This window comes from Cygnus atratus, chromosome 20 (assembly GCF_013377495.2).
Source record: "Cygnus atratus isolate AKBS03 ecotype Queensland, Australia chromosome 20, CAtr_DNAZoo_HiC_assembly, whole genome shotgun sequence".
Classification (NCBI taxonomy): Eukaryota; Metazoa; Chordata; class Aves; order Anseriformes; family Anatidae; genus Cygnus; species Cygnus atratus.
In genome coordinates this window covers 6380949-6408434 of record NC_066381.1, presented here as the reverse complement: position 1 = coordinate 6408434, position 27486 = coordinate 6380949, and the positions used below count along the sequence as shown (strand labels likewise).

Sequence of the window (27486 nt, the reverse complement as noted above, 5' to 3'; positions counted from 1 at the left end):
TCATCCCGTCTGCAGGAGCGACGCGAGGTCTGGGCAGCATCCGCGCTTCTGGTGGAGACATCAAAGAGCAACACGGGAGCGATCAAGTGACGGGCAAGCAGGAAAAGCAGCGCCGCGGTAGGATGGAACTGAAGAAATTGGGGGGACACGACCCTGAGTCCCCCCAGACCCACAGAGCTGGGGTGTCCAGACACTGGGGAGCTGCTCTCAGGAGCAGACACGGGACAGGGGGGTGGAGGACAAGAGCATGGTGGGCACAGCATGGTTTTGGACCTTGTTGTTCATTTAACCTGCAGCCAGAATTGTTGGTGTGTGCTTGCAGGGATCCTGTGGATCCATACCCAGGGTGAGGGCTGTGCCCCCAGCACATCCCAATGGTGCAAGAGCCTCACCAGCAGCAGGCACTGGGGATGTTTTGGGGCAAAACACCCCAACCGCAGCACCACAGAGGAGGGGTGTTCAGCCACCCAGTGCCACTGAGCTGGAGAAGAGCCCTCGGGGGGGACAAGGAAGGTGTCCCCACGGTGTCGGGACACCCCACAGTGTTGGGACACCCTGCCCCGCACTTTCACTGCAATGCCTGCAGCCGTTTCCAATGAACGGATGCCACGGGCAGCTGACACACACCCCAGGGGCCTCCTTTCTCATTCCTCCCTCTTCCTGAGTCATGCACTGCGAGGAAGGACAGCCCCTGCACGTCCATGGAAGTGGAAACCCACAGCAGCACGGGAGGGGGGCTCCCGCAGCCCCCCCAGCACCCTCGGGACCGCTGCTGGCTGCATCCCCCCCCCTTCTGCCTTTCCCAACCGAGCAATGGCGATGCCCAGGGCTGGCCCCAAGACAACGGGGCCACGGGGCGAGGCGGTGCCCGGTGCTGCCGGGGCGGTGCCGGTGCCCGGGGCGGTGCTGGTTGGGGCGAGGCGGAGCGGTCGTGGAGCTCCCGTGGGTGCCCCATGGGGAGCTGAGGGTTGCCCATGGCTGTCGGTGCGGGGTTGCTGCTGGTGGCCGGTTCCTTCGCCGCTTTCCGCCTGTTGAACCGGGGCTTGGAGCGCTTGGTGCCGCCGCCTCCTTCGGCTCAGCGCAACCGCTGGAAGTGGCGAAACATCTGGACGTCGTTGGCACACAGCGTGCTCAGCGGCGGCGGGGCGCTGCTGGGGTGAGCGGCACTGGGGTACCCAGGGGGATCGGGGGGGGGCACCCAGGGGTTTGGGGGGACACGGGACAACTGGGCTGTCCAGGGACCCCGATGGGAACTTGAGGCTGAAGCGCAGGGAGGGAAGCACCAAGGGGGTTTGGGTATGTGGAAGGGGGGATTGGGGTGTTAGGGGATGCTGGGGGGCTTGGGGAGGGGGTGGATGGGATGCTGGGGGGGGGGCTTGGGGGAGTGGAGCATGTGGGGTGCTGAGGGACGGAGGGAGTGAGGGGTACAAGGGGATGTTGGGGTAGCAGGGGACAGGGAAGCTCTGGGGAGGGGGGGGAGTGGGAGGACAGCGTGGCCACGGGGGGGACAAGGGGAACAGGAGGGTGCCGGGGGGGTGAGCAGCACCAGGTGGGCACCGAGGACGCTGGAAGGGAACGAGGGGGGCAGAAGCACTGCCCAGCACTCGCAGCCCATCTCCCCGCAGGTTCTACCTCTACCCTGGGCTGCACGAGGACCTGGTGGGCACGCACCCGCCCGGGGTGCACAGCCTGGTGGCCGTGTCTGTAGGTGAGGCTGGGGGGAGTGGGCTGCCCCCTGCTTTGTCCCCGGGGGTCCCCAGGGGCCCGTCGGTGCCTGACGGTGCCACGTCCTGGGCAGCGACGTCTCAGGCACCCCAGACAATCGTCTTATTCTTGGCAAAGACAGTGGCTCCTTTCTGTCCCACGGCACCCGCAGCCGGGAGGTACTGGGCACCAGGCTGCCCGCCACCATCCTCGTTGGACAGCCAGGGCTTGGAGCATCCTAAAAGTGCCCAAATATGTGGTCAGCGCAGATCCCCCTACAGCCTTATGCTGAACTCGCTAGCACAGAGGCCAGAAGTTTTGAGTCCTGTGGCTGCGTGTAGCCTGTCCCCCTCCTTGTCACCTTGTTGGTCTGTCACTAGCTGTGTGGTCAGTGCTCACAGGCTTCCCAGCATTGCCGCAGCTCAGCAAGGAGATTTAACTACCTAAAACACCAACGCGGGGTTGCTTCGGTGGCAGCAAATCCTGTAGCTGTGAAGGGCTGCAAGGATGTGGGGTGGGATCCGATCCTGGGGTGGAAACAGGGGTAAGGCGCCGAGTGCTGCCCTCGTGGCCAGTCAGGTACTGAGCCCGCTGGGGGGCCCCCACATATTGCGCCCCCCCTTCCTTGCTTACAGCCTCTCTGTCCCCAGGGTATTTCCTGGAAGACTTCGTGGACATGCTGTGCAATCAGAAACTTCACCAGTCCTGGGAGCTGCTCTTCCATCACTCCGTGGTGAGTCCGCCGGCTGCTCCCCGGGGCGCAGCGCTGGGTGGCAGCGGGTCTGAGGAGTGCCCCGCTCATCACGAGGGAGGTGGCGAGGTGGGGACAGACCCTGGTGCTTGTGGGACCCGAGTGGTCCGAGCCACAGCCTCACCTTTAATGTTCAGGCGGGGCTGATCCATACCCCTGGCACAGACAGGCATGACCCAGGTGTCCCCGTTGGCACCAGCGAGCATCTCAGCTCCTGCCGGCTCTCAGCCACCTGAGCAGCCACAGGAAGGGCCGCACACCCCAAACATCTCCTCCTTCCACCTCCTGCTCCTGGGTCCTCCCCGGGGTGCTCTCATTTGGGTCAAAGCTCTGGCCATCGGGCTGGGGTGGCTGCGGGCAGCCGTGATGCAGGAGCCTCACATCAGTGCTCTCTGCCTCCCTCTGCTCCTCTCCACACCCAGTGTGGATTTCTCCTTACTTGCCTCTGCTGTCTGGGTGCCCAAGCACTGCACACGCTCCAGGACAGGGGGATGGCACCGTGCAGCTGAGCAGCTGAGCCTATTTTCCAGCAGGCTGCAGAGGAGGCACGGGGCTCTGCAGGGCCTGGGGGACAGAAGGGGTGGCAGTGGGACCGTGCCGGAGAAAGCGATTTTCAGCCCTGCGGCTCTGCTGGCTACTGTTCACGAGTCAAAAGGTCATCTGCACAATAGAGCTAATTCAGGCCAAGACAGTGATTTAGCAAGCAGATAATCTTATTAGAGAGCCAATACAAATAACAGCTTTAAGGGTATGAACTGCAGAAAGGTCTGAGCATGGTAGGGCACGGACAGGCAGAGCCGGTCATGGCAGGGAGGGTGTGGGGCAGGATTGTACCCACTCAGCCCCCACAGCCCCTCTGGGGTATCCCAGAGCTCCCTGAGAGGTGGCCACAGGGCTCTCATGTACCAAAGCCACTTAATTCTTGCAGTGTGCCTGTCCTGGGGAGAATCCCTGAGCCAGCAGCAGCCGTGGCCCTGGGTTAGGCATCTTCCTCCCTGCCGATGTTGTCGGCTGTGTGCAGAACGACCTGCTATGCCACCACCAGCTGCGCTCCCCAGGCCACAAAAGCAGGGTTAGGTCTGCCTGTTCAGTTTCCTCTTTCGTCCTGGGGTTTATAGAATTGTTTCCTTCTTCTTTTTTTCTGGGGAAAAAAACAACACACACTCAGGTTTCATGCAGCGATGCAGAGACCTTATCTCGTGCCTGAGGCTGCAAAGCTGCAGAGATGAGTGGAGTGATGACCAGCGGTTCGGCTCTGGCATGACAACTGTTTCCAGCTCTGCTTCATGCTGTGCCCAAACATGAAGGGCTCTGGCTTGCAGCAGCTGAGAGCAACCAGCACCCGGGCTCAGCCTCTCTTCTTTCTCCTCCCAGGTGATTGTCTGCTTTGGTATCGCGGTGCTGCTCCATCAATACATGGGCTTTGCCTTCGTGGCCTTACTGGTGGAGATCAACTCCATCTTCCTCCACCTGCGGCAGATCCTGCTCATGGCTGACCTGGTGCACACCACCTGCTACCGCCTCAACAGCATCGTCAACCTGGGCACCTACGTGGTGTTTCGCATCACCACGCTGGCCTGGATGACACGCTGGCTGCTCCTCAACCGGCAGCATGTGCCCCTGGCAACGTACACTGTGGGCATGGTGGGCATGGCAATCATGATGCCCATGAACATCATCCTCTTCTACCGCCTGCTGCGTAGTGACTTCTTCAAGTCCAGTCGGGACGTGCAGCGGGAGAAGGAGAAATAGCCCCCTTCCCCGCAGGCCCCAGGGGATGAGCAGCCGTGAGCCCGTGGATGAGGACAGCAGAGAGCTGTGGAGAGTGAGCATGGCTATTTCAGTGTCTCGCTTGGAGGGGCTGCACTGACAGAGCTTCTGGGCTTGTGGCTGCGGATCCTGGGCAGAGAAGGTGCTCACAGACCAGGCACTGGGGCACTTCGGATGACGTGGTCAAATGACCCAGAGCTGCTCAGAGAAGCCCCAAGGGCTCTCACAGCTCCTCAAAGCACTGTTGAGATGAGAAGGGAGTAGGGTGCATCACTTCCCTGCTGCTCTTCTGGACATCCAAACACCATCGCGTGTTTATAAACCTTTTGGAGCTGCACCCTGCAGCATCCCAACACCCCAGGGACGCTGCACTCAGCCCTGTGCTGTCTCTGACACTTCCCATGGGAGCACCAGGCTAGAGAGGCTCCAAGGCTTCACCCTCAAGGCCAGGGCCAGTAAAAGCCAAATCCTGCACTCATGAGTCCTCCCCAAGGAGATTGTCCCAGGTGGGTAGTGGAGGGAGAGGCTTAGGCTGTGTGTGTCAGATGCTGCCTGCTGCAGGTTCTGGGATGGAAGCAGTGGAGCAGCAGAACTGTGCTTGGGGACCGGCTGCTGACTTCTCCTGACAACTGGAACTTTTCCAGTGTTGTTTTGTTCCCAGACCTTTTTAATTCCCCATAAATGTGTGTGGGAGAGCACGAGTTGTGTGCCAGGATGCTATGTGACGGTCACTTCCCACATAATGAGGCTTTTTCAGATGGGCCAGATTTGGCATCTATTAGGAATGAAAAGTCCTGCTGCAGAGCGCAGTGTAATGGTCTTTACCCAGCAGCATGAGCTCTTATTAACACAAGTTTTTAATAAATGGCTGCAAATGAAACAGCTTAAGGGGAAGAGGCTTAGCGGGGAAAAAGGGACTCTGCATTCCAGCCTGCTCCAGGGGTGTCACTGCTCAGCACTGGCTTCCTATCCTGTATCTCCTTGCTCCAGAGTAAAAATATATACCGTACACTGGCCCAGACTACCTCTCCAGGGATTTTTGCTCCCTCTCCTTTCTATGGAGGAAGATTGAGGTTTCTCCTGTTCCTGCGAAAGCTCCCCGAGGCGAGGGAAGGGTGCACTTTCTGCAGGCTGGCACCTGGGAAGGGTTGCAGGCATTTGCAACCCACGGGGTGAGGAAAGTGCCTGCTGTGAAACAGGGCAGGCTGTGGGGCACTTGCACGCAGGGTATGGATCTCATGGCTTTGCTGCTCTTGTTCCTGATGCTGGTTGCGGCAAAGCAAGAAGGAGCCTTGCAATTTGCTGTGCATGTACCTCAAGCTTTCCTGGAACAAGGAATTGGAAGTTTTAACACACACACACGCTCACACTTTTCCTTTTCCCGCACTTATTCCCGCACACTGAACTCTTCCCAACAGCCCAGCACCACCTAGAAGAGCAGGATTACCCCAGTCAGGGTTATGTGTATTTGTTTTTAGAAATGCACTGGATCTGTTGTGCTGTATGCGTGGCAAATAACCTTTTACCTCAAAATCTCGAGGTAGAAGGTTATTTGTAAATCTGGTTTGAGGGACGGGCTGAAACAAGGGGCCACACACTGCTAGGAGCAGGCAGCATTTGTTTTGAGGAGGGAAATACGGGCACGGACACACACAGACGAACAATGCATGTGGGTAGGGGGAGGCCAGAGAACAATGTGTGGCCAAAGCTGTTTATGCTATTAGTGGCGCTTGCAGGTGCTGCAAGCACCTACCCGGCGACGTGTCACTGTGGGTGGTGGTTACATGGCCGCACACCTCTCAGAGCTGCCCGCCAGTGCCTTCCCTTTGGTTTTACCCTCACTGGGGCCCTGTGTCCAGAGCAGGGCTACAAAGCTGGTGAAGGGCCTGGAGCACAAGTCCTGTGAGGAGCAGCTGAGGAAACCGGGGTTGTTTAGTCTGGAGAAGAGGAGGCTCAGAGGAGACCTTATTGCCACCTACAACTGCCTGAAAGGAAGGTGTGGGGAGCTGGGGGTCGGCCTCATCGCTCTCTACAGTTACCTTAAAGGAGGCTGTAGCGAGGTGGGGGTTGGTCTGTTCTCCCACGTGCCTGGTGACAGGACGAGGGGGAATGGGTGAAAGTTGCGACAGGGGAGTTTTAGGTTGGATGTTAGGAAGTACTTCTTTACCTAAAGGGTTATTAAGCATTGGAACGGGCTGCCCAGGGAGGTGGTGGAGTCACCATCCCTGGAGGTCTTTAAAAGACGTTTAGATGTAGAGCTTAGCGATATGGTTTAGTGGAGTACTTAGTGTTAGGTCGGAGGTTGGACTCGATGATCTTGAGGTCTCTTCCAACCTAGAAATCTGTGTCTGTGTCTGTGTCTGGCCTCTTCTCACAGATAACCAGTGATAGGACCAGAGGGAACGGCCTCAAGTTGCGCCAGGGGAGGTTCAGGTTGGAAATGAGGAGACATTTCTTCTCAGAGAGAGCGGTCAGGCACTGGGACGGGTTGCCCGGGGGAGGAGGTGGCGTCACCGTCCCTGGGGGTGTTCAAGGAATGGGTGGGTGTGGTGCTTAGGGACGTGGTTTATCCCTGGGGGTGGTTAAGGGAAGGTTGGACGTGGTGCTTGGGGACACGGTTCAGCCTGGGGGTGGTTAAGGGAAGGTTGGCCGTGGTGCTTGGGGACACGGTTCAGCGGTGACATTGGTGGCAGGGGGGTGGTTGGACCAGGTGACCCTGGAGGGCTTCTCCGACCCGAATGGTTTTAGGATTTTATGCCTGTGTTGGCACCGTTCCTGCTGCCACGCACGCCCTGCTTTGGGGGTGTCTCACAGCGGTGGCTTTACAGCTCATGTGGGTGCGCGGGCACCGGCCGCGGGGCTGTCGTGAGGGAAGGCGGCGGGGCCGGGGCAGGCAGCCCCCCCTGAGGGGACACGGGGAGAGGCCCCAAGCCCAGGACCAGGGGCTGCAGGCCGCATCGCGCCCGTGATTGCCCAATCAGAGCCCGCTCCCGGCTGTCACCGCTCTCCCTCTCCACCAATCAAAACCAGCAGAGGGCGGGACCCTCCACCCCACCGGATGCGTACGCCCAGCACCGTTCCTTTCCCTTTCCCGCGCTTGGCCCCGCCTCCCCACCGTTTCCCGCGCTCTGACGGGCTGCGGCCGCTGTCCGTCAGGCTTTGCCAGCGCCGATTGGACAGACCTCCGGGCCGCGCGCCCCGCCCACATCCGGGACTCGGAGGCGCGGCGGCGGTGGGGCAGCGCCGCCATTGCGGGGGGGGAGCGCGGGGCAGCGGTGAGGGGGGACCGGGGACCGGGGGGGGCCGTGAGGGGCCGGAGAGGGCCCGGAGAGGGCCCGTGAGGGGGCCGGGACCCCGCCGTGAGCCCGTGGTGCGTCCCCTCGCAGGTCCGTCGCCATGGCCGCCGTCTTCCCGTACCGCGGGGCCTGCGCCCCGGTGCCCAGCCCGCTGGCGCCGCTGCCCGACTACATGTCTGAGGAGAAGCTGCAGGAGAAAGGTGGGTACGGCCGGCCGCGGCCTGCCGAGCGGGCCCGGCCCGGCCTGACGCCGTGCTGGGTTTCTCCGTCCCCGCAGCCCGCAAGTGGCAGCAGCTGCAGGCCAAGCGCTACGCCGAGAAGAGGAAATTCGGCTTCGTGGACGCGCAGAAGGAGGACATGCCCCCCGAGCACGTCCGCAAGATCATCCGCGACCACGGCGACATGACCAACAGGAAGTTCCGCCACGACAAACGCGTCTACCTGGGGTACGGGACAGCCCCGCTCCCGAGTGATGCACCGGGAGCTGCTGCCGTGCTAAGGGTGCCCACTGGTTGCTGAAGGGAGAGCCCTCTCTCCTTCCCTCAGCGTCGGTTGTGCACAGAAAGCAGCGTGGCAGCACAAGGAAGGCAGGCCAGGCAGTTGCGCTAGGATAGCAGCGCGGAAGAGGATCAGCAAAAGAAGTTGTTGCTTTGAGTTTTTGAGAAAAAACTGGGCGCTGAATCCTAAAAGAGGTTTGGGGGGGGGGGCATGAAGTAGTCAGCATGGTTTTGGATGATTAACACACACCACGAGTGCTTTGGTTGTTTGGATTCAGAGGACTGTCCCGTGCAGATTGTGAGCTGTTGCGCTAACGTAGGGTTACCCATAAAAACTCCTGTGAAAAATATTTTCGATGGGATGTTTTTAACGTGTAATGTTCTCTGTGAAACCAACTAGTAGAAAGCTTTCTGGTGATGAGATCAATGAAGCGCAAGGATAGAAAGGGAAGTTTGCAGTATTGTTACTGGAGGCCTTTATGAGCAGGTTAGCGCAGTTTTCAGGGCTGGTAGATGTACAAGTCACGGGGCTTCCAGCAGACAAATGGCTGTTTCTTGAGATCTCTTCCAACTATGATTTTCCTTGATTTCTGATTGCAGTGCTCTGAAGTACATGCCTCATGCTGTTCTGAAGCTCTTGGAGAACATGCCCATGCCGTGGGAGCAAATCAGAGACGTTCCAGTCTTGTACCATATCACGGGAGCCATCTCTTTTGTGAATGAGATTCCCTGGGTCATAGAGCCGGTGTACATCGCCCAGTGGGGGTAAGCGCTTTCTTCCTTTACACCAGTGGGATCTTGTGAGCAAAGTCCCACGCTGATACCACAACAAAGGCAGTGCCTAACGGCCTCTGGTTTCTGCCAGGTCGATGTGGATTATGATGAGGCGAGAGAAGAGGGATAGGCGTCACTTCAAGAGGATGAGGTTCCCCCCGTTTGATGACGAAGAGCCACCTCTGGATTATGCCGATAACATCCTGGATGTGGAGCCCCTGGAAGCAATTCAGCTTGAGCTGGATCCAGAGGAAGATGCCCCTGTGCTAGACTGGTTCTACGACCACCAGCCACTGAAAGACAACAGGAAGTACGTAGCACAACCCAGTGAGGGGTTGGGAATGGGAAACAAACATTATGCACTACATAAATTACCTGTATTTATTGGTATATAACCTTTGCTTGTGCAACGCTGGGCTCTGTGTGATGTTGGCGTGGAGAAAAAACCTTCCCTCAAGGATAGGAGGGGGAATCTGACCACTGTAAAGCCATTCTTTGGTCTTCAGCTTCCAGGGAGGGCAAACAGAGCCTCTCTGTCCAGGCAGGTTGCTGCACGGGTGATTGCTAAAGCTCTGATGCGTCTCACTGTGCCTGAGATGGAAACCTGGATTGTCTAGTGGGGATTTTAGTTGGTGTTTACTAAGAGTGCACTCACGAGAGGCTCCTGAATGTGACTTCAGATGTTGGTTTTTCGGTTTGAGGCGAGGCGCTGGACAGTTGTAATCCATAAAGGTCCTCAGCAATCCTGCAGCATCTCTTTCTGTCTAGGAGGGGGCAGGAGTTGGCTGTCCTTAATGATTTCTGCAAATGGCAGTCAGGGAAAGGTGTCAGGTTATTTCTGGTCCTTTGGTAAGGGACCAGTTGTCTTCTGGCTGTACAAGGAGCGTCCCGTTCTGTTCCTCTGCAGGTATGTCAATGGTTCCACGTACCAGCGGTGGCAGTTCACTCTGCCCATGATGTCCACGCTGTACCGGCTGGCCAATCAGCTGCTCACCGACCTGGTGGATGACAACTACTTCTATTTGTTTGACCTGAAAGCATTCTTCACCTCCAAGGCGCTGAACATGGCTATTCCTGGAGGTCCCAAGTTCGAGCCTCTCGTCAGAGATATCAATCTGCAGTAAGTGTTCGATTTTGGAGGAAAGATAAGTAGTTATCTGGGAAAGGGTCACGAGGGCTAATCTGTTATCACGTGCCTTGCCTTGGGTGAGCTAATTCTGGGCGTTTGCTCAGTTTATCATTGTCTGTGATGTGCTTGTTGCTTTAGACACTGAATGGTTGGTAGCATGAAGAGAAGGCTAAAGGAAAGGCGCAGATACTGCATCTTCGGTCAGAAATGTTTGTGTTTCTGTCTTCTCGAATGCCGGTATGACAATTTCTTTTCCTCTCATTTGAGGGATGAAGACTGGAATGAATTTAATGACATCAACAAAATTATCATCAGGCAGCCCATCAGGACGGAGTATAAAATTGCTTTCCCTTACCTGTACAATAACCTGCCCCACCACGTCCACCTGACCTGGTAAGTGCAGCTGTCTCTAGAGCGGGGAGAGGAGAAGGAAGCCATCGGGACGCTCTAATAATTTGTTCTGTGTTGCAGGTATCATACTCCAAACGTTGTTTTCATTAAAACCGAAGATCCCGATCTCCCAGCTTTTTACTTCGATCCCCTGATCAACCCCATTTCACACAGACATTCTGTAAAGGTGAGTCGCTGTCCAAGCCAGCCTCTGATAAACTGTGTGTGTGGAGGTGTTTGGGCTGTAGCATCTTTTTATAACCTTGTTTCTGATAATGGCACAGATGCATACATATTTCAGGAGAAAACACAAGCCTTTCTTTCCCAAAAAGAAAAATGTAGTTACCGTTTGTCTTTTTTGTAGTTGCACAAAGATGTTTTCTTTGGTCTCTAGGACAAAGCTCAATGCCTAAATAACAGTGTTGTTTTAGTATTGTCTGATAGGCTATTTATCTTTTCGGTTGCTCTTGGAGCATTCATGGAGCTGACATCTCCCTCAATTTACCTCTGTAACGCCTAGCTCAGGGTCCAGTAGCCAGACTTCAGGGCCACGAAGATGATCAGGGGGCTGGAGCACCTCTCCTGTGAAGGAAGGCTGAGAGAGCTGGGGCTGTTCAGCCTGCAGAAGAGAAGGCTCCGGAGTGACCTGATTGCGGCTTTTCAGTACTTAAAGGGGGCTTAAAAAAAGATGGAGAGCAACTTTTTACTCAATCAAATACTGACCGGCCAAGGGGGGATGGTTTCAAACGAAGAGAGGGGAGATTTAGATTCGAGGTTAGGAAGAAATTCTTCACTCAGAGGGCGGTGAGGCACTGGAACAGGTCGCCCAGAGAGGCTGTGGGTGCCCCATCCCTGGAGGTGTTCAAGACCAGGTTAGATGAGGCCCTGAGCAAGCTGATCTAGTGGGTGGCGTCCCTGCCCACAGCAGGGGGTTGGAACTCAATCTCTAAGGTCCCTTCCAACCCACTCGATGATTCTGTGATTCTATGACTTAGTTCCCAGCCCCGTTGGAACCTTGTAGAGTGTTTTTTGCTTCTCTGTTACTCAGCATTGTCGCATGCCTTCTGTGATAACAAAAGTGTTTTTTACTTGGAAAACTTGGAAAAACGAACTGAAGCAACTAGGAAATGTGTTGTGTGTTCTCTGCATTTCAGAGTCAGGAACCATTGCCTGATGATGACGAAGAGTTTGAGTTACCAGAGTTTGTGGAACCTTTCCTGAAGGACACTCCACTCTACACAGACAACACAGCCAACGGCATTGCCCTGCTGTGGGCCCCACGGCCCTTCAACTTGAGGTCTGGGAGGACTCGGAGAGCTCTTGACATCCCACTGGTCAAAAACTGGTGAGTTTTCCCCAGGGGGAAGGAATGTTCTAATGTTTGTGTCATAATTATTATGTTACAATTCAGATAAAATAAGGAGATCCTGTGGTGGGTGAGTGGCTGGCTTCTGGAGATTTCAGGACTTTCTGGAGACTTATCGTTTTATAAGGAATGTGAGTTACCTGAAAATTTGAAATATGCTTTGTCCCTAGGTATCGTGAGCATTGCCCAGCAGGCCAGCCCGTGAAAGTGCGAGTCTCCTACCAGAAGCTACTGAAGTACTATGTTCTGAATGCGCTCAAGCACAGACCCCCCAAGGCCCAGAAGAAGAGGTAAGCGAGGGCCTGTTCAGGAGGAGCTGCTGTAGGGGCTGCAGCTGACGATAGTCCTTTCTCTCTCCAGGTACCTGTTCCGCTCCTTCAAGGCTACAAAGTTTTTCCAGTCAACGAAGCTGGACTGGGTGGAAGTAGGCCTGCAGGTGTGTCGCCAGGGCTACAACATGCTGAACCTGCTGATCCACAGAAAGAACCTGAACTACCTTCACTTAGATTACAACTTCAACCTGAAGCCAGTGAAGACCCTCACCACCAAGGTATCAGCCTATGTCCTATTCTACTCAAGAGTAAAGTATACCTGAAGATTTTTAAGTAGGTGGTGTGGTAATAGTGAACATAGTGACTCAGTTGTTCAGTTGCTGTACAGACTGACCAAATTGGAGCTGTTCGACTCTTAGCTGGAGTTCAAGAAGCACTTGGACAATGTTCTCAGACATAGTCTGATTTTTTGGGTGGTCATGTGTGGAGCCGGGAGCTGGATTCAGTGATCCTTGTAGGTCTCTTCCAACTCGGGATATTCTAAGATTCTGTGATTCTATGAAGTCCTGAATCTTTGTCTTTTCTCTTCCAGGAAAGGAAGAAATCCCGTTTCGGTAACGCTTTCCATCTGTGCCGAGAGGTTCTGCGGCTGACTAAACTGGTGGTGGACAGCCACGTCCAATACAGACTGGGAAACGTGGATGCGTTTCAGGTAGGCTTGATTCTTTCTTTTCCTTCTTTCCTTTTAAAGGTGGTGAGAGGAAGTTGAGAGAAGGAACGGAAAATCTGAATGTGCCTATATAGGATGCACAAGATGACCATTGCAGTGTTAGGAAGTAGAGGGGAGCAATGAAAGCATGTGGTATTGTGCGAAATTCTGCTGTTAGCCTAGTTTATAAGAGTTGATGATTCCGTGAGTGACTGGTAGGAGCTTTGCACAGCCTAATACACTCTACTCATAGCTGGGAAATAAGCCTGGCTTCTTGAGGCGATGTGTGTAGTGCTGATTGTTATCTCTGCCTGTGCTCCTTGCGTTTCAGTTGGCAGACGGCTTGCAGTACATCTTTGCCCATGTGGGTCAGCTGACAGGAATGTACAGATACAAGTACAAACTGATGAGGCAGATTCGCATGTGCAAGGACCTGAAACATCTCATCTACTACAGGTTTAACACAGTAAGTTCCACTTTTCCAACGAGGTGGTGACCCCAAGTAAACTGACCAAGAGGGGATGGATTCTGGAGTGTCCGTAAATGACCTGCTGTTGCCATGCCTCTCTTCTTCCAGGGGCCTGTGGGCAAAGGTCCTGGCTGTGGCTTCTGGGCTCCAGGCTGGAGAGTGTGGCTGTTCTTCATGAGGGGCATCACGCCACTGCTGGAACGCTGGCTGGGGAATCTGCTAGCCAGGCAGTTTGAAGGTCAGCACACCCTGTAAATCTCGGACATGGGAGGATTGTCTGCTAAAGATTAATACTGTTTACTTGCTAGCTTAAACTCAAGGTTTCTGTTTCAAGTTGTGATCTGTGTCCATGTTCCGTGTCAGTCCCAACAGCTATTGTCCTGCTTAGAGCTCTTACAAGACCAGTGCCACCACAGTAGATTCTAAATGGAAGTGGAATTCTCTGATCCATAGCACTCTGGGGTCCGTAGCCCCTGATCAATTATTCCAAACTCATCAGTAACGTTGTGGCAGTTAAACTTCTTCAGATACCCTGCACCTTTCTGCAGGACACTCCTTTAATACAAAAAAGAGGGGCACTGCCCTCTTCTAACGTCTGAACTGCTGAGGTACTTTGCTTTTTGCAGGCCGTCACTCAAAGGGTGTAGCAAAGACAGTCACAAAGCAGCGCGTGGAGTCTCACTTTGACCTGGAGCTGAGGGCAGCCGTTATGCATGACATTCTGGACATGATGCCAGAAGGGATCAAACAGAACAAAGCCAGAACCATCCTGCAGCATCTGAGCGAGGCTTGGCGGTGCTGGAAGGCCAATATCCCCTGGAAGGTAAGTCCCTCGCTTGGCCTTTCTTTTCAGTTCAATTATAACACCTCTTAGGGTGAACTGCTCTTACGAAGGTTCCCACTCCTGCTTCCCTCATGTTACTGTCCCTCCCCAGGTTCCCGGGCTGCCCACTCCTATTGAGAACATGATCCTGAGGTACGTGAAGGCAAAAGCTGACTGGTGGACAAATACAGCTCACTACAATAGAGAGCGTATCCGTCGGGGAGCCACTGTGGACAAGACTGTCTGTAAGAAGAATCTGGGCCGGCTGACCAGACTGTACTTGAAAGCTGAGCAGGAACGACAGCATAATTACTTGAAGGTACTTTTTGTCCTGCCTGAGGTTGCTTAAATTTGTGCTGTTTCCATAGGCAGGCTTTCACTGACTAATGTTGTTGTGCAGGATGGGCCTTACATCACAGCAGAAGAGGCTGTTGCTGTGTACACAACCACAGTGCACTGGCTGGAAAGCAGGAGGTTCTCACCCATTCCATTCCCACCTCTGTCCTACAAGCATGACACCAAGTTGCTCATATTAGCTCTGGAGAGGCTGAAGGAAGCTTACAGGTAAGCGTCGGGAAGTGATTACCTTCCGCCAAGGGTCAGACATCTGCGCTGGGAAGGGCTTCTGAAAGTATTTTGTTGTCCATTATTCCTGGAGTTGAGTACACTGTAAAACTTACCCTGATGGCCAGGTAAAGGCTGGAGGTTGTGGTACTGCCAAGGCTGCCTGGGGGTTCTTCATGACTCTGCCACTTGGGGAAAAAACAATTCCATGTTTCTGGGGGCTGTTGGGCGGCTGGGGAATGTGGATTGCGAACAATTAAAGATCTTGTCATAACCAACTTGGTTGACACTGTCTTTCATTGATTTAATGCAGCAGCCATCAGTTTGTTCATGCTTGGGTGTGTGAGCTGTCCTTTCTCACTTTCAGTGTGAAGTCTCGCCTGAATCAGTCGCAGAGGGAGGAGTTGGGCTTGATTGAACAGGCGTATGATAATCCTCATGAAGCTCTGTCCAGAATCAAACGACACCTTTTAACTCAGAGAGCCTTCAAGGAGGTGAGTGTCCTGGCCAAAGCCAGAGAATACTAAAAACTTAATGCTGTGTGCTACCAAGACCATCTAGAGACTTCACAGGTGTTCTTTGTAAATACAGGCTTCAGCTTTGCCTTCTCTTTTTTAGGTGGGTATTGAGTTCATGGATCTCTACAGCCACTTGGTTCCTGTTTATGACGTTGAGCCCTTGGAGAAAATCACAGATGCTTATCTGGATCAGTACTTGTGGTACGAGGCTGATAAGCGAAGACTCTTCCCTCCTTGGATCAAACCTGCTGACACTGAACCTCCTCCACTGTTAGTGTACAAGTGGTGCCAAGGTTAGTGAGGGCTTGTATTCCAGGATAAAATGAGTTTTGTTAATGTCAGCTTGCTGCTTAAGAATGCCCTTGCTGAGCTTTCATATTTGCAACTTTTAGACAGTAGTACAGTTAGTTATTACGCTCAAAAGCTGTATTTTGTAGGTTAACCATAGCATTTGTGGTTGATTGTGTATTTCTGTTTCAATTTCTGGATAGACTGAAGGGAACAGAGGCTGCAAATCAGGTGTTACAGGAAACATGCTGACTTTCCATGCCCAGAATGGTGCTTCTGCACTCCGAGAATTGCCTTGTCAGCTAACATGACATGCTTGTTTGTCTCCTCAGGCATTAATAACCTGCAGGATGTTTGGGAAACAAGTGAAGGTGAATGCAACGTGATGCTGGAATCTCGATTTGAGAAGATGTATGAAAAGATTGACCTGACGTTGCTCAACAGGCTGTTGCGTCTCATTGTTGATCACAACATCGCTGACTACATGACAGCCAAAAACAACGTGGTGATCAACTACAAGGTGATGATTACTGTCAGAAAAGGGGGGTGTGGACTGTAAAATTCAGAGATTTGAGACCCGTGGGTAGGAAGGGGGGCACAAGGCTTGCTGGAGAAAGAAGTGATGAGGGAGTAAGGAAACCCGACTGGGTCCTGCTGAAAAGCAGCTGCTCACGTGAAGGTTTTTGGTGTATTGTGCCAGTCAGGTTCTCACACTTTTCCTTCTTTTACTCAGGACATGAATCACACCAACTCCTATGGGATTATTCGTGGGCTGCAGTTTGCTTCCTTCATTGTCCAGTATTACGGGCTTGTGATGGACCTGCTGGTGCTGGGTCTGCACCGTGCCAGCGAAATGGCTGGGCCTCCCCAGATGCCAAATGACTTCCTCAGCTTCCAAGACATTGCAACTGAGGTGGCCCATCCCATCCGCCTTTTCTGTAGATACATTGACCGCATTCACATCTTCTTCAGGTGAGAGCTCGCTGGGGCCCTGCCTTCCTCTGCTTAACTTTTGCTCTGGCGTCTTGCAGTGGGTGTTGTGAAAGCAGGAATTAGTATGCTTCTACTCCAGGCTTTTTTTCCCCTCTGCTAAGAAATACCGGGAATACTTGAATTAACAGATTTTCCAGAAAAACTGGGTGTCCAAATGCCTCCTCTTGCTTTCCCAGTTCACCATATTAAGAGGAGAGCTTTTCTACAGCTTCACTGAACCAGCAGAAAAGCAGCATCAAAAGTCAAATTCATTTTCCATTGCTAAATAAGCCTCTTGGGGCTTCCTAGCAAGTGGATGTAACGTTTTATGTCTGTTCATGGAAAGATAACCCAGTCAAGGGTTGGTCTGTGCTAACGAAACTGAAGTCCCTTTCGGTGGGAAGACGCAGGAATTTGATAGTTAGCTTCAGACATGCTACAGCAATCAGCTTATCCATAAGCGGGTCCTTATCTTCGTGGGCAGGCTGGTGGTGTGACATGATGGTCGTATAACTCCAGTTCCTCTTCTGTGCGTTTCCAGGTTTACAGCAGATGAGGCAAGAGACTTGATTCAGCGCTACCTGACGGAGCATCCAGATCCCAACAACGAGAACATCGTAGGCTACAACAACAAGAAGTGCTGGCCCCGGGATGCTCGGATGCGCCTCATGAAACATGACGTCAACCTGTAAGTGCCGCAACCTGGAAAAAAACAAGGAGCCGGGGTGGGGGGAAAATGAGTTGTGATAAATAAGTGTTGAAGCCTGGCAGGCAGGTGCTCAGGAAAAAAAAAAAAAGTAAGATGAAATGAGGAGGTTTGTGCCGTAATTCTGACAGTGGATGATGGATGTGAGAGACTGTGGTGCTAAGAAAGCCCTGAAAACTTGCCCAGTTTGTATTTCACCGTGGTAACAGACAGCCTGGCCTCACTGTGCGTGCCTTGTTTTTCAGGGGTCGTGCCGTATTTTGGGATATCAAGAACCGCCTGCCTCGATCAGTCACCACAGTACAATGGGAGAACAGCTTCGTCTCCGTTTACAGCAAGGATAACCCCAATTTGTTGTTTAACATGTGTGGTTTTGAGTGCCGTATTTTGCCCAAATGTCGCACCAGCTACGAGGAGTTCACCCACAAGGACGGTGTCTGGAACCTGCAGAACGAGGTAGAGTGAGAGTTAGGCTGGGAGAGGAGGCCCTGCTGGGACTCCTGGCATCAGAGCAGGGCTTACACCTGCTGGGGGGGGATGCCTAGCAGCACGCATTTGCCAGCTGTGTTCCTGGGACCATTGGCAGGTAGAGCTAAAATGAACTCAGTGAGGGATGGGGAATTCTTGGTCGGGAATGAGGGGGGATCCAAAACTGTAGAGGTTCTGTTCAGCCAGTTGCCTTCCATGTTCCATAAACCCCTGGTGGCAAGAGCTCATCTTACTGCTTACCTTGTCTGTACTGGACGGAGGGCTCCTGGGAAGGAACTGACAGCCCTGTGCTCTTGCAGGTCACCAAGGAGCGCACAGCCCAGTGCTTCCTGCGTGTGGACGATGAGTCCATGCAGAGGTTTCACAACAGAGTGAGGCAGATCCTCATGGCCTCTGGCTCTACAACCTTCACTAAGGTAAGGTGGGAGAAAGATGTGTAAGAGAGCTTTCTGCAGATGCTTGGGGAACAGCCTGAGAACCGATCCCTTGTTTTCCTTCCTAGATTGTCAACAAGTGGAACACGGCTCTGATTGGCCTGATGACATATTTCCGGGAAGCTGTTGTAAATACTCAGGAGCTGCTTGATTTGCTGGTGAAGTGTGAGAACAAAATCCAGACTCGAATCAAAATTGGGCTGAATTCCAAGATGCCTAGCCGTTTTCCACCAGTGGTGTTTTACACCCCTAAAGAGCTGGGAGGGCTGGGCATGCTCTCCATGGGCCACGTTCTCATCCCACAGTCTGACCTGAGGTGAGTTGTACTGCCCTATCCTAAACGCCCACATGGTTTGCGTGTTCTGTTAAATAATTCTTTGCCATAAAAATATCTGAGAATGCTAAAGTGTGACTTGTTAAAGAGAGAGGTTGTCTTTACAGTAGGTCATGGCAACGTGACTTGCGATGTCCCATTGCTCCCACCTCACTCTTCTGCCTCTTTGCTCCAGGTGGTCCAAGCAGACAGACGTCGGCATTACTCACTTCCGCTCAGGAATGAGTCACGAGGAGGACCAGCTCATCCCAAATTTGTACCGTTACATCCAGCCATGGGAGAGTGAATTCATCGACTCTCAGAGAGTATGGGCAGAATATGCCCTCAAGCGACAGGAGGCTATAGCCCAGAACAGGTACGTTTCCATGTGCAATCACGTCTCAGCTGGGCAGGAGCAGCAGTGGTGTGAGGTCTGGTACTGTCTCAGGGTTCTGCAGACCTTGCTGGGTCTGTGATATATGTTACAGGCTGCCTGCAGAGCTGCAGTCTTACCTCTGGAGGAGGCATGGGCTCTGCAAACAGACAGTACACCCATGGCACAGTTTAAGATAAATGATACGCCAGATGGTGCCAGGAAAAGCTGACATCAGACCCATTTGCACAGCTAGTTCTGCTCACTTACAAGGGCAAGCTTTTCCTTTCGGCTGTTTGACATCAGCCTGTTCATAGTGAAAGCTGTGGACGCTTTGAGCCTCTGAGTGCTTGGCATTTTAGAACCTCCTGCCAGAGCCCTGAGGTCTGTATCATTTCTGTGATCTCATCAACTGAAATATTCATTAATGTGTTGCCATAAAATGGAGAGGTAACAAAGCGTGGGGGCCTTTTTTTCTTCAGGCGTCTGACGCTGGAGGATCTGGAGGACTCATGGGACAGGGGGATTCCTCGTATAAACACACTTTTCCAGAAGGACCGGCACACCCTAGCGTATGATAAAGGATGGAGAGTCAGGACTGACTTCAAACAGTATCAGGTATTGACAGGGAATTTCCCTGGCTGAGTGTGATGTTCAGACTTCATCTTAGATTCTGCCCAGTCTGCATTGCCCACGAGTACTGACTGAACTCATCTTGTAGATGAGCTGTGTCTTCCAGGACAGAGTATGTGAGGTTTTTTACTTGTTAGCTGGCATCATCATCTTGGTTCCTAAAATTAACACAGCACAGTTAAGTGATCTCAATACAAAGCTGCTCACTTGCGGGCTGTTGTTCGCAGGTCCTGAAACAGAACCCGTTCTGGTGGACACATCAGCGCCACGACGGGAAGCTCTGGAACCTGAACAACTACCGCACGGACATGATCCAGGCACTTGGTGGAGTGGAGGGCATCCTGGAGCACACTCTCTTCAAGGGCACTTACTTCCCCACGTGGGAGGGTCTGTTCTGGTAAGGGAAGCCTTGATCTGGCCTTGTCGAGCAAACTGGAGCTTAGTGGTGCACCAGGAGGAGTTCTTGGCTCAAGCTGTACTGATTGTGCTGGGAGCATGTTCTGTTTTCCAGAAGTGCATTGTATAGCTCAGTTGTGAGGGTACCCAGAATTGTGCTGTAACTGAATTTTCACATGTGAATCCACAGAAATTTATTTCCCTGAAGCAGTCTTTCTCACTCCTGGTGTGCTTGTTTCTTGCCTTTATTGTATGTGGTGCGTGGCAGTCACCTGTGATGACGCGATTGATTGTCATTTCTAGGGAGAAGGCCAGTGGCTTTGAGGAGTCCATGAAGTGGAAGAAGCTGACAAATGCCCAGAGATCCGGTTTGAATCAAATTCCAAACAGAAGATTCACTCTGTGGTGGTCTCCTACCATTAACAGAGCCAATGTAAGTATCTGGAGCTTGCCTGTAGGAACTTCTGCTGAGTTGAGAGCAGTCAACTAATCCTTCAGAACTCCTCTTGCAGATGAACTGTAGATGTAAGCCTCCTCAACGGGAGCAATTCTGTTTTCTAAACTTGACCAGTTGTGCAGTTGCCTGTTCTCACAGCTGTTTTTCCTTTGCAGGTGTATGTTGGGTTTCAGGTGCAGCTGGATTTGACAGGTATCTTCATGCATGGCAAGATCCCCACGCTGAAGATTTCTCTCATTCAGATTTTCCGAGCTCACTTGTGGCAAAAGATCCATGAGAGCATTGTAATGGATTTGTGTCAGGTGAGCAGAATGTTAACTAGGTTTGTTTCTGTGTGGTGCAGACATGCTCCTTGTGTACCAACAGCCTCCTGCTCACAACAGTAGGAAGGCTACTCCTCCTGCAATTTGATAGGGAAGTGGAGGAAACTAGATTTTCCTGGGCATCTGCCTAGGTCTATGTTGAGGATAGACTCTTTTAGCTAGACTGCTTGAACACAACTCACCTTTGACTGCCTTTTCCCCAGGTGTTTGATCAAGAGCTGGATGCTCTGGAGATTGAGACAGTGCAGAAAGAGACAATCCATCCCAGGAAGTCATACAAGATGAATTCCTCATGTGCAGATATCCTTCTCTTTGCTTCCTATAAGTGGAATGTGTCACGCCCGTCATTGCTTGCAGATTCCAAGTAAGTGCTTCCCTTTATCTCGACCTTGATCTAGCTGCAGAGAAGAGCTACTGAGGCTGTCGTCCTGAGCTAAAGGCCCTCTCTCTTGGGCACCTTTGGTTTTCTTTTGGGACCCAGGAGGACACAATCACACCTGGCAAAGTGCAGGGCTAGTTTGTGTGGATGGTTGGTGCACCTCTAGCACCGCCTTCTGGAAAACATGAAGAGCATCTCTGCTGCTCTTCCCTCTTCCGTGTGCCCTTTACCATGAGCCCAAGCTCAGGAGCTCTGAATAGTTCTTCAGGAAACTCCGGGGAACAGTGCCATCCTGGGACCACAGTGTGGAGTAAAATGACACTTATCTGCATCTGTGCTTTGTTCACTTAATTGAATCCTCAGCAGACATTCCCTTGGGTAGATGATGCTCGTTGTGCGGTAGATGAGTAGCCGTGTAGCATTATTAACAGCTTCTGCATTCAGATGCGGTGTGAAGAGAGCAGTGGAAACTTTGTTTTCAGGAATGTATGCAGATAGCAGCTGGCTTCAGTGATCAGATTTGGTAGCAGTTACTCTCTGCCAAAGAGATATGCAGCATCTGCCTGAGAGTTTTGTGCCAGATAAATTATTCTGGCTTGCTTTCTCCTTAGAGATGTGATGGACAGCACCACCACTCAGAAGTACTGGATAGATATCCAGCTGCGCTGGGGAGATTACGATTCCCATGATATTGAGCGCTACGCAAGAGCCAAGTTCCTGGACTACACTACAGACAACATGAGTATCTATCCATCTCCCACCGGTGTGCTCATTGCCATCGATCTGGCCTATAACTTGCACAGGTAAGATCTGCACCGTCTGCATTTTAACTGTAATTGGTAGTTCCTGGATGGGTCTTAGCGCATCTCTGAACTGGGCTGCAGTCCAGGCAAGAGTGTGAGGGAAGGAGGCAGACGCTGGAGTTACGCACTGGATGGGATGAGGCATCTAGGCAGCTCTGTCAGGTTGCCTGATGTCTGCTGTAACAATGGTTCAGTCCTCCCAGTTCACTAATGGGTTGTTTTCTTAGGGGATCTCTGCCAGACTCCTCCTGAAGTTCAGGGACAGGCCTTGTTTAAAAGCTGTCTGCTAAAGGGGGCAACAGTTCTTCCCTGGGGGGGAACTAGGGCTGTATGTCACCTAAAGCAGACTTCTCCAGTGGGCCAATTAGAGAAGATGCAGCTTTTCTGGGACTGCAACGTGTGCGTGCTCTGGCTTCCCACTGAGAGGAAGTGTAGGGAAAAGCTATAGGTGAACAGCTCCAAGGACATCACAAGAGAAGTTAGTAATCAGCGTGCAGAAAGGTGCCTGGTTGCTGCATGGCAAGACTTGTCCATAGCTGTTGTTGCTTCATCATAGAGCTGATGGCAACAGCTGTTTGTCTGTTTTCCTCTTCAGTGCTTACGGCAACTGGTTCCCTGGCAGCAAACCTCTGATCCAGCAGGCTATGGCCAAAATTATGAAGGCAAATCCTGCGCTGTATGTGTTGAGAGAGCGAATCCGCAAGGGGTTGCAGCTGTACTCATCTGAGCCCACAGAACCATACCTTTCCTCTCAGAACTATGGAGAGCTCTTCTCCAACCAGATCATCTGGTTTGTGGATGACACCAACGTGTACAGAGTGACCATTCACAAGGTGAGGCCAGGGGTGCACCTGCAGGGGGAAGGAACAAGGACTGTAAATGTCCTTTGCTGGGGATGATTGCGGAGGCATGCATGATGGAAAACTAGGAATCAGCATGGACCCATTTTTTTTTTGCAGTGTGCACAGAGCAGCTCTTGAGTTTCCAGTACAGTTCTTGCTCAAAGCATGTAGTGAGTCAGTTGTGTAAGTGTGTGGATAGGCTGCATTCATCTCACTCTACTTTCGCTTGTTTCCTCAGACTTTTGAAGGGAATTTGACCACAAAACCCATCAACGGAGCCATTTTCATCTTCAATCCCAGGACCGGACAGCTCTTCCTGAAGATCATCCATACATCTGTGTGGGCAGGACAGAAACGTCTCGGACAGGTGGGGCCTGTCTGCTTTTTGTGCTTTGGGCAGTGAGGCAGGGCTGGGCTCTGATTTCTTGGAATATGCAGTTGAGTAGAAAGCATCATGAGGGTGTTTAGCTTCCTGCCACTCAACAGGTTTGGAGCTCCAATTGCCAGTGTGTAACCTGTGCTCTGGCAAGCGTTTGCATGGGATAAAGAAGTAAGAATGCGGGCATTGATGTTGCAAGGTTTTTGAGGCTCTGGGGTGTAAAGAGCCTATGTCGACCAGCGGGACTTGAGAAACAGCGCTGTGCTGACTGTTACAGCAAATGACATTGCTCTTGGACGAACATCCAGTGCAGCGAAAAGACACTGAGGTGATGAAGCCAGGGAGGTGGTGTAATCAGCTGTTTTTTCTCAGCCAGTCAGGAGTAACTGAGCTTCAGGAATGGGAACTGCCCTCTGTGATCAGTGAGAGGGAAATGCTCGGCCGTGTCACTGATCTGAAACAAGCCATACATTTCTGATGTATTTTTAGGATTTGGTTTGAGCCTCTCTCATTCTCGGAAGTATGGAGACTTTGCTGTTAGCAGGGAGATATTCTTCTAACCCTGCTGTCTTTTTATAGCTGGCCAAGTGGAAGACTGCTGAAGAAGTGGCTGCCTTGATTCGATCGCTTCCCGTGGAGGAGCAGCCTAAACAGATCATAGTGACTCGAAAGGGCATGTTGGACCCACTTGAGGTAACAATGTGCACGCTGTTGTTTAGGGACATTGTAAAATCTTAGGGAGGTTGCAGTACAGTTCTGTGTTCCCATGAAAGTCTTAATCTGGACCAATGTTCTCCAACGGCTGTGAGTTAATTCCTCTTCTCAATAACCTCCAGGTGCACTTGCTGGATTTCCCCAATATTGTGATCAAAGGCTCAGAGTTGCAGCTGCCTTTCCAGGCCTGTCTGAAAGTGGAGAAGTTTGGTGATCTCATCCTGAAGGCTACTGAACCCCAGATGGTTCTCTTCAATCTCTATGATGACTGGCTGAAAACCATCTCTTCCTACACGGTGAGGACATGCATAGTCTGTACTTTGCTTTGCCACTGATACACAAACCAAAAGCCAAGGTTTCAGAAGTCCTTCCCTGTACTTTTCTCGAGCACTTGCTCTTGATCTGCGTGGATTTTTCTTCAGATTGATTCCACTGGCGCTTCTCATGTATTGTCGGTGTGCCCGAAGAGAGGAGTGGTGTGAAAGGGAAAAAAAAACAGTGCATTTTCTGACTAGCTGCATCTTTTTTCTTTTCTAAGGCATTCTCCCGCCTGATTCTGATTCTTCGTGCACTACATGTGAATAATGATCGAGCCAAAGTGATTCTGAAACCAGACAAGACAACCATAACAGAGCCTCACCACATCTGGCCAACCCTGACAGACGAGGAATGGATCAAGGTGGAGGTGCAGCTGAAAGATCTGATCCTTGCTGACTATGGCAAGAAGAACAAGTAAGCCACTGTCCTGCTGCAGTAATCCTGTCAGCCTTTCCTTCCTGCTCTAAATACTGTGTGGCCTGAGCACTCCTTGTGCAGATAGAAGACTTTGAAAGGCTTTTGGCAATGAACTGTCAGATTTGTGGGGAAATTGGTTATACTAATCTCTTTCTGGAAAGGCAGATAAAAATACTTGATCTGTGATTTCTGATCTGTGCATCGTGTGATTTGGTCCTTCCTCTTGTCTAAAATGTTGTGATTTCATTTTTTGTAGTGCCCTGACTGTGTGTTCCAAGCTTGTGCCTTGGTGAGAAGGGTCCGCCATGTATTTTGAAGTGCCTGACTTGAGTGAATTTTATTTTCCAGTGTGAATGTTGCATCCCTGACACAATCGGAGATCCGAGACATTATCCTGGGCATGGAGATCTCTGCCCCCTCTCAGCAGAGACAACAGATTGCAGAAATTGAGAAGCAAACCAAGGAGCAGTCGCAACTGACAGCCACGCAGACCCGCACCGTTAACAAACATGGGGACGAAATCATCACCTCCACAACCAGCAACTACGAAACCCAGACTTTCTCCTCCAAGACTGAGTGGCGAGTCAGGTAGGAAGACAGCAGTGGAAAAGGTCAGAGTGCTCAGGAAGGACCTGTGCACCCTGTAATAATTGTCTCCTCTTCACAGAGCAATTTCAGCTGCCAACCTCCACCTGAGAACGAACCACATTTACGTTTCATCAGACGATATAAAGGAAACAGGCTACACGTACATTCTTCCCAAGAACGTGTTGAAGAAATTCATCTGCATCTCAGATCTGCGGGCCCAGGTGAGCTTGCTGGAGTCTGTTGCAGTGCTACTCCATGCTGCTGGGTCACACACCGGTCCTGGGCAGTCAGCTCCAAGGGTGAAGGGCTTGGGAGCCTGTTGCTGTCTCTAGGCTGAAGGTAGACACCGGTGATATTGGCTGAGCACATTTGAGATCTAGCCAGGTCCTGAAGGCTCCCTATGGCCACACTTGGGGAGAAACTCAGCACAGAACAAAACTATGATCTTCTCTTCTAGTGAGGACCTGCTGAACAAGAGATACGTGCCACAGGACCTAAGGACAGGCCCACTGACTCTTACATGGTTACAGGGAGGTCTCTTCTGGGCTCATAAAGCGGGTTTTTGTGTTCCTAGATTGCTGGTTACCTGTATGGAGTGAGCCCTCCTGACAACCCCCAAGTGAAGGAGATTCGGTGCATCGTGATGGTGCCCCAGTGGGGAACACACCAGACCGTGCATCTCCCGGGGCAGCTGCCGCAGCACGAGTATCTCAAGGTGAGCTGAGCTGCTCCTGGGGATTGTGGAAGACCACAGTCTCCATAACAGAGACCTAAGGTGATGGGAGAGTCTTGCTTCCACACTCAGCTCTGATGTACTCGCCTCAGTTACCTCTGCAGGGTGCCCTTGCTCTGTTGTGGACATGGGGCTTCAGTGGCTCAGCCTGAAGTCCGCCTGATCCGGGATCAGGTGGAAGGGAGAAGCCTTTAGTCCCCGTGTACCTTGTACCGTGCTTGAAGCTGTCTTATTTTTAAACAGCTTTTGCTTCTCTCCTGGCTTTCAGTTTCTTTTTGTAAAGTAACTGATTTTCACTTTCTTTTTATCAGGAAATGGAACCTCTTGGGTGGATTCACACCCAGCCAAATGAGTCCCCGCAGCTGTCACCACAGGATGTCACCACCCATGCCAAGGTCATGGCTGACAACCCCTCCTGGGACGGGGAGAAGACCATCATCATCACCTGCAGGTGGGAGGCAGCGGGGCTTCTGTGTGTCCCCTCTGCCAGGGCAGAGAGAAGCCAGGCTGCTGAGGGGACCTGTGGGCGCAGCTCTTGGGAGCATGCTGAAGTCTCAAACTAAAAATTCGTCAGAAAGGGGGCATTTGCTCATTTCTCGTTTCCCTCTGTCCCAAATTAATCTGGCTTGCATCATCTCTCTGCTCTCCTTTCAGTTTTACGCCAGGCTCCTGCACCCTGACAGCCTACAAACTGACCCCGAGCGGCTACGAGTGGGGCAGGCAGAACACAGACAAAGGGAACAACCCCAAGGGCTACCTGCCATCCCACTACGAGAGGGTGCAGATGCTGCTCTCAGATCGCTTCCTCGGCTTCTTCATGGTTCCAGCGCAAGGGTCCTGGAACTACAACTTCATGGGTGAGCCCCGGGAAGGGGACAGGAAGGGAGGCAACGTGAACAGCTTGGGGAGGGAGAAGGAAATGGCTCCTTCAGGGAAGCATTCCTCACATGTTGTGAAGCTTGACCTTCCTCTGAGCAGCTGGCAGGGATACTAGCATTGTGGTCTGACCTTTCCTTGGTACCAGTACAGGGATGTCAGTTCTTAATGATTTGAGGCAGCAAGAGAGCAAACTCTGATGCAGGGGAGAAATCAGACGTGAGACCATTTTGTGTTTCCGGACTGTAGTGTCTGGTGTATTGCCACTGAATAATTAATATCTGTCAGGCAGAAGAGATGATGATGGGAGAGGGAAGCTGTGCCCAGTAGGGGGGGGTAGCAGGGGGCCCTGGTAGGAGGACATGAGCTTGGTGAACCATAGCTGCAGGAAGGGGTCAGGAAATGAGGAGACTGGCAGACAACATGCTTGACTTATTCTACAGGAAAGGACTGTGGGGGCATTTTAAGTCTCTGGGGGAGGGAGTCATGGAACACAAAGTGTGGAGACTTGTGGATTTAAAACTTCTTCCATTCTCTGCTTAAGAATGCTCTTGGGAGGGCAGAGGGCTTCGTTAAGCTCCTGATTGATGAGGGATGGCAGGAAGGGCTTTCAGAGGGGTACGGGAGGGAGCTGAAGGCGGAGGCGCTGGCTCAGCTGCGACTCTCTCTTCCAGGTGTTCGCCACGACCCCAACATGAAGTACGAGCTGCAGCTCGCCAACCCCAAGGAGTTTTACCACGAAGTCCATCGCCCCTCTCACTTCCTCAACTTCGCCCTGCTGCAGGAGGGGGAGGTTTACTCCGCCGACCGGGAGGACCTCTACGCCTAGCCCTGCTCCCCCCCCGGCACTCTTAGTACTGTTGATATTCAACAGCCTCTCCCTGCTTTTCCCGTGCTCACACCTCCCTTGTCCCCCGTTTACCCCGCACGCGATGTCTCGGTGGTTGTACCGTCTGTAGAGTGGCTTTAATAAATCCTTTTTTTTTTTTAACCAAGGTGAACGCCTCGCTAGGGCGGCCCC

The 27486-nt window shown here is 52.2% G+C and overlaps 2 protein-coding genes across 2 annotated transcripts; both read left to right on the top strand.

The window, feature by feature from the left end:
• Positions 1-28: 28 nt before the first annotated feature.
• Positions 29-5231, top strand: TLCD2 (TLC domain containing 2). The gene is made up of 4 exons (XM_035559095.2): positions 29-1156; positions 1626-1708; positions 2355-2437; positions 3830-5231. The coding sequence occupies exons 1-4, from the start codon at positions 975-977 to the stop codon at positions 4205-4207; spliced, it is 726 nt and encodes a 241-aa protein (XP_035414988.1). The 5' UTR covers positions 29-974; the 3' UTR covers positions 4208-5231.
• Positions 5232-7431: 2200 nt separating this feature from the next.
• Positions 7432-27454, top strand: PRPF8 (pre-mRNA processing factor 8). The gene is made up of 43 exons (XM_035559107.2): positions 7432-7500; positions 7612-7721; positions 7799-7967; positions 8619-8783; positions 8884-9102; positions 9700-9912; positions 10189-10314; positions 10393-10498; positions 11466-11656; positions 11848-11967; positions 12038-12227; positions 12542-12661; positions 12990-13124; positions 13236-13365; positions 13754-13950; positions 14063-14269; positions 14351-14514; positions 14882-15008; positions 15133-15325; positions 15653-15840; positions 16054-16292; positions 16834-16980; positions 17244-17454; positions 17787-17903; positions 17990-18237; positions 18431-18610; positions 19090-19225; positions 19468-19637; positions 19940-20069; positions 20249-20395; positions 20620-20780; positions 21407-21598; positions 22194-22431; positions 22679-22807; positions 23399-23512; positions 23656-23829; positions 24072-24265; positions 24617-24856; positions 24936-25077; positions 25431-25571; positions 25901-26040; positions 26244-26446; positions 27140-27454. Exons 2-43 carry the CDS (start codon positions 7622-7624, stop codon positions 27292-27294), a joined length of 7008 nt encoding a protein of 2335 aa, XP_035415000.1. The 5' UTR covers positions 7432-7500; positions 7612-7621; the 3' UTR covers positions 27295-27454.
• The last annotated feature ends 32 nt before the right edge of the window (positions 27455-27486 follow it).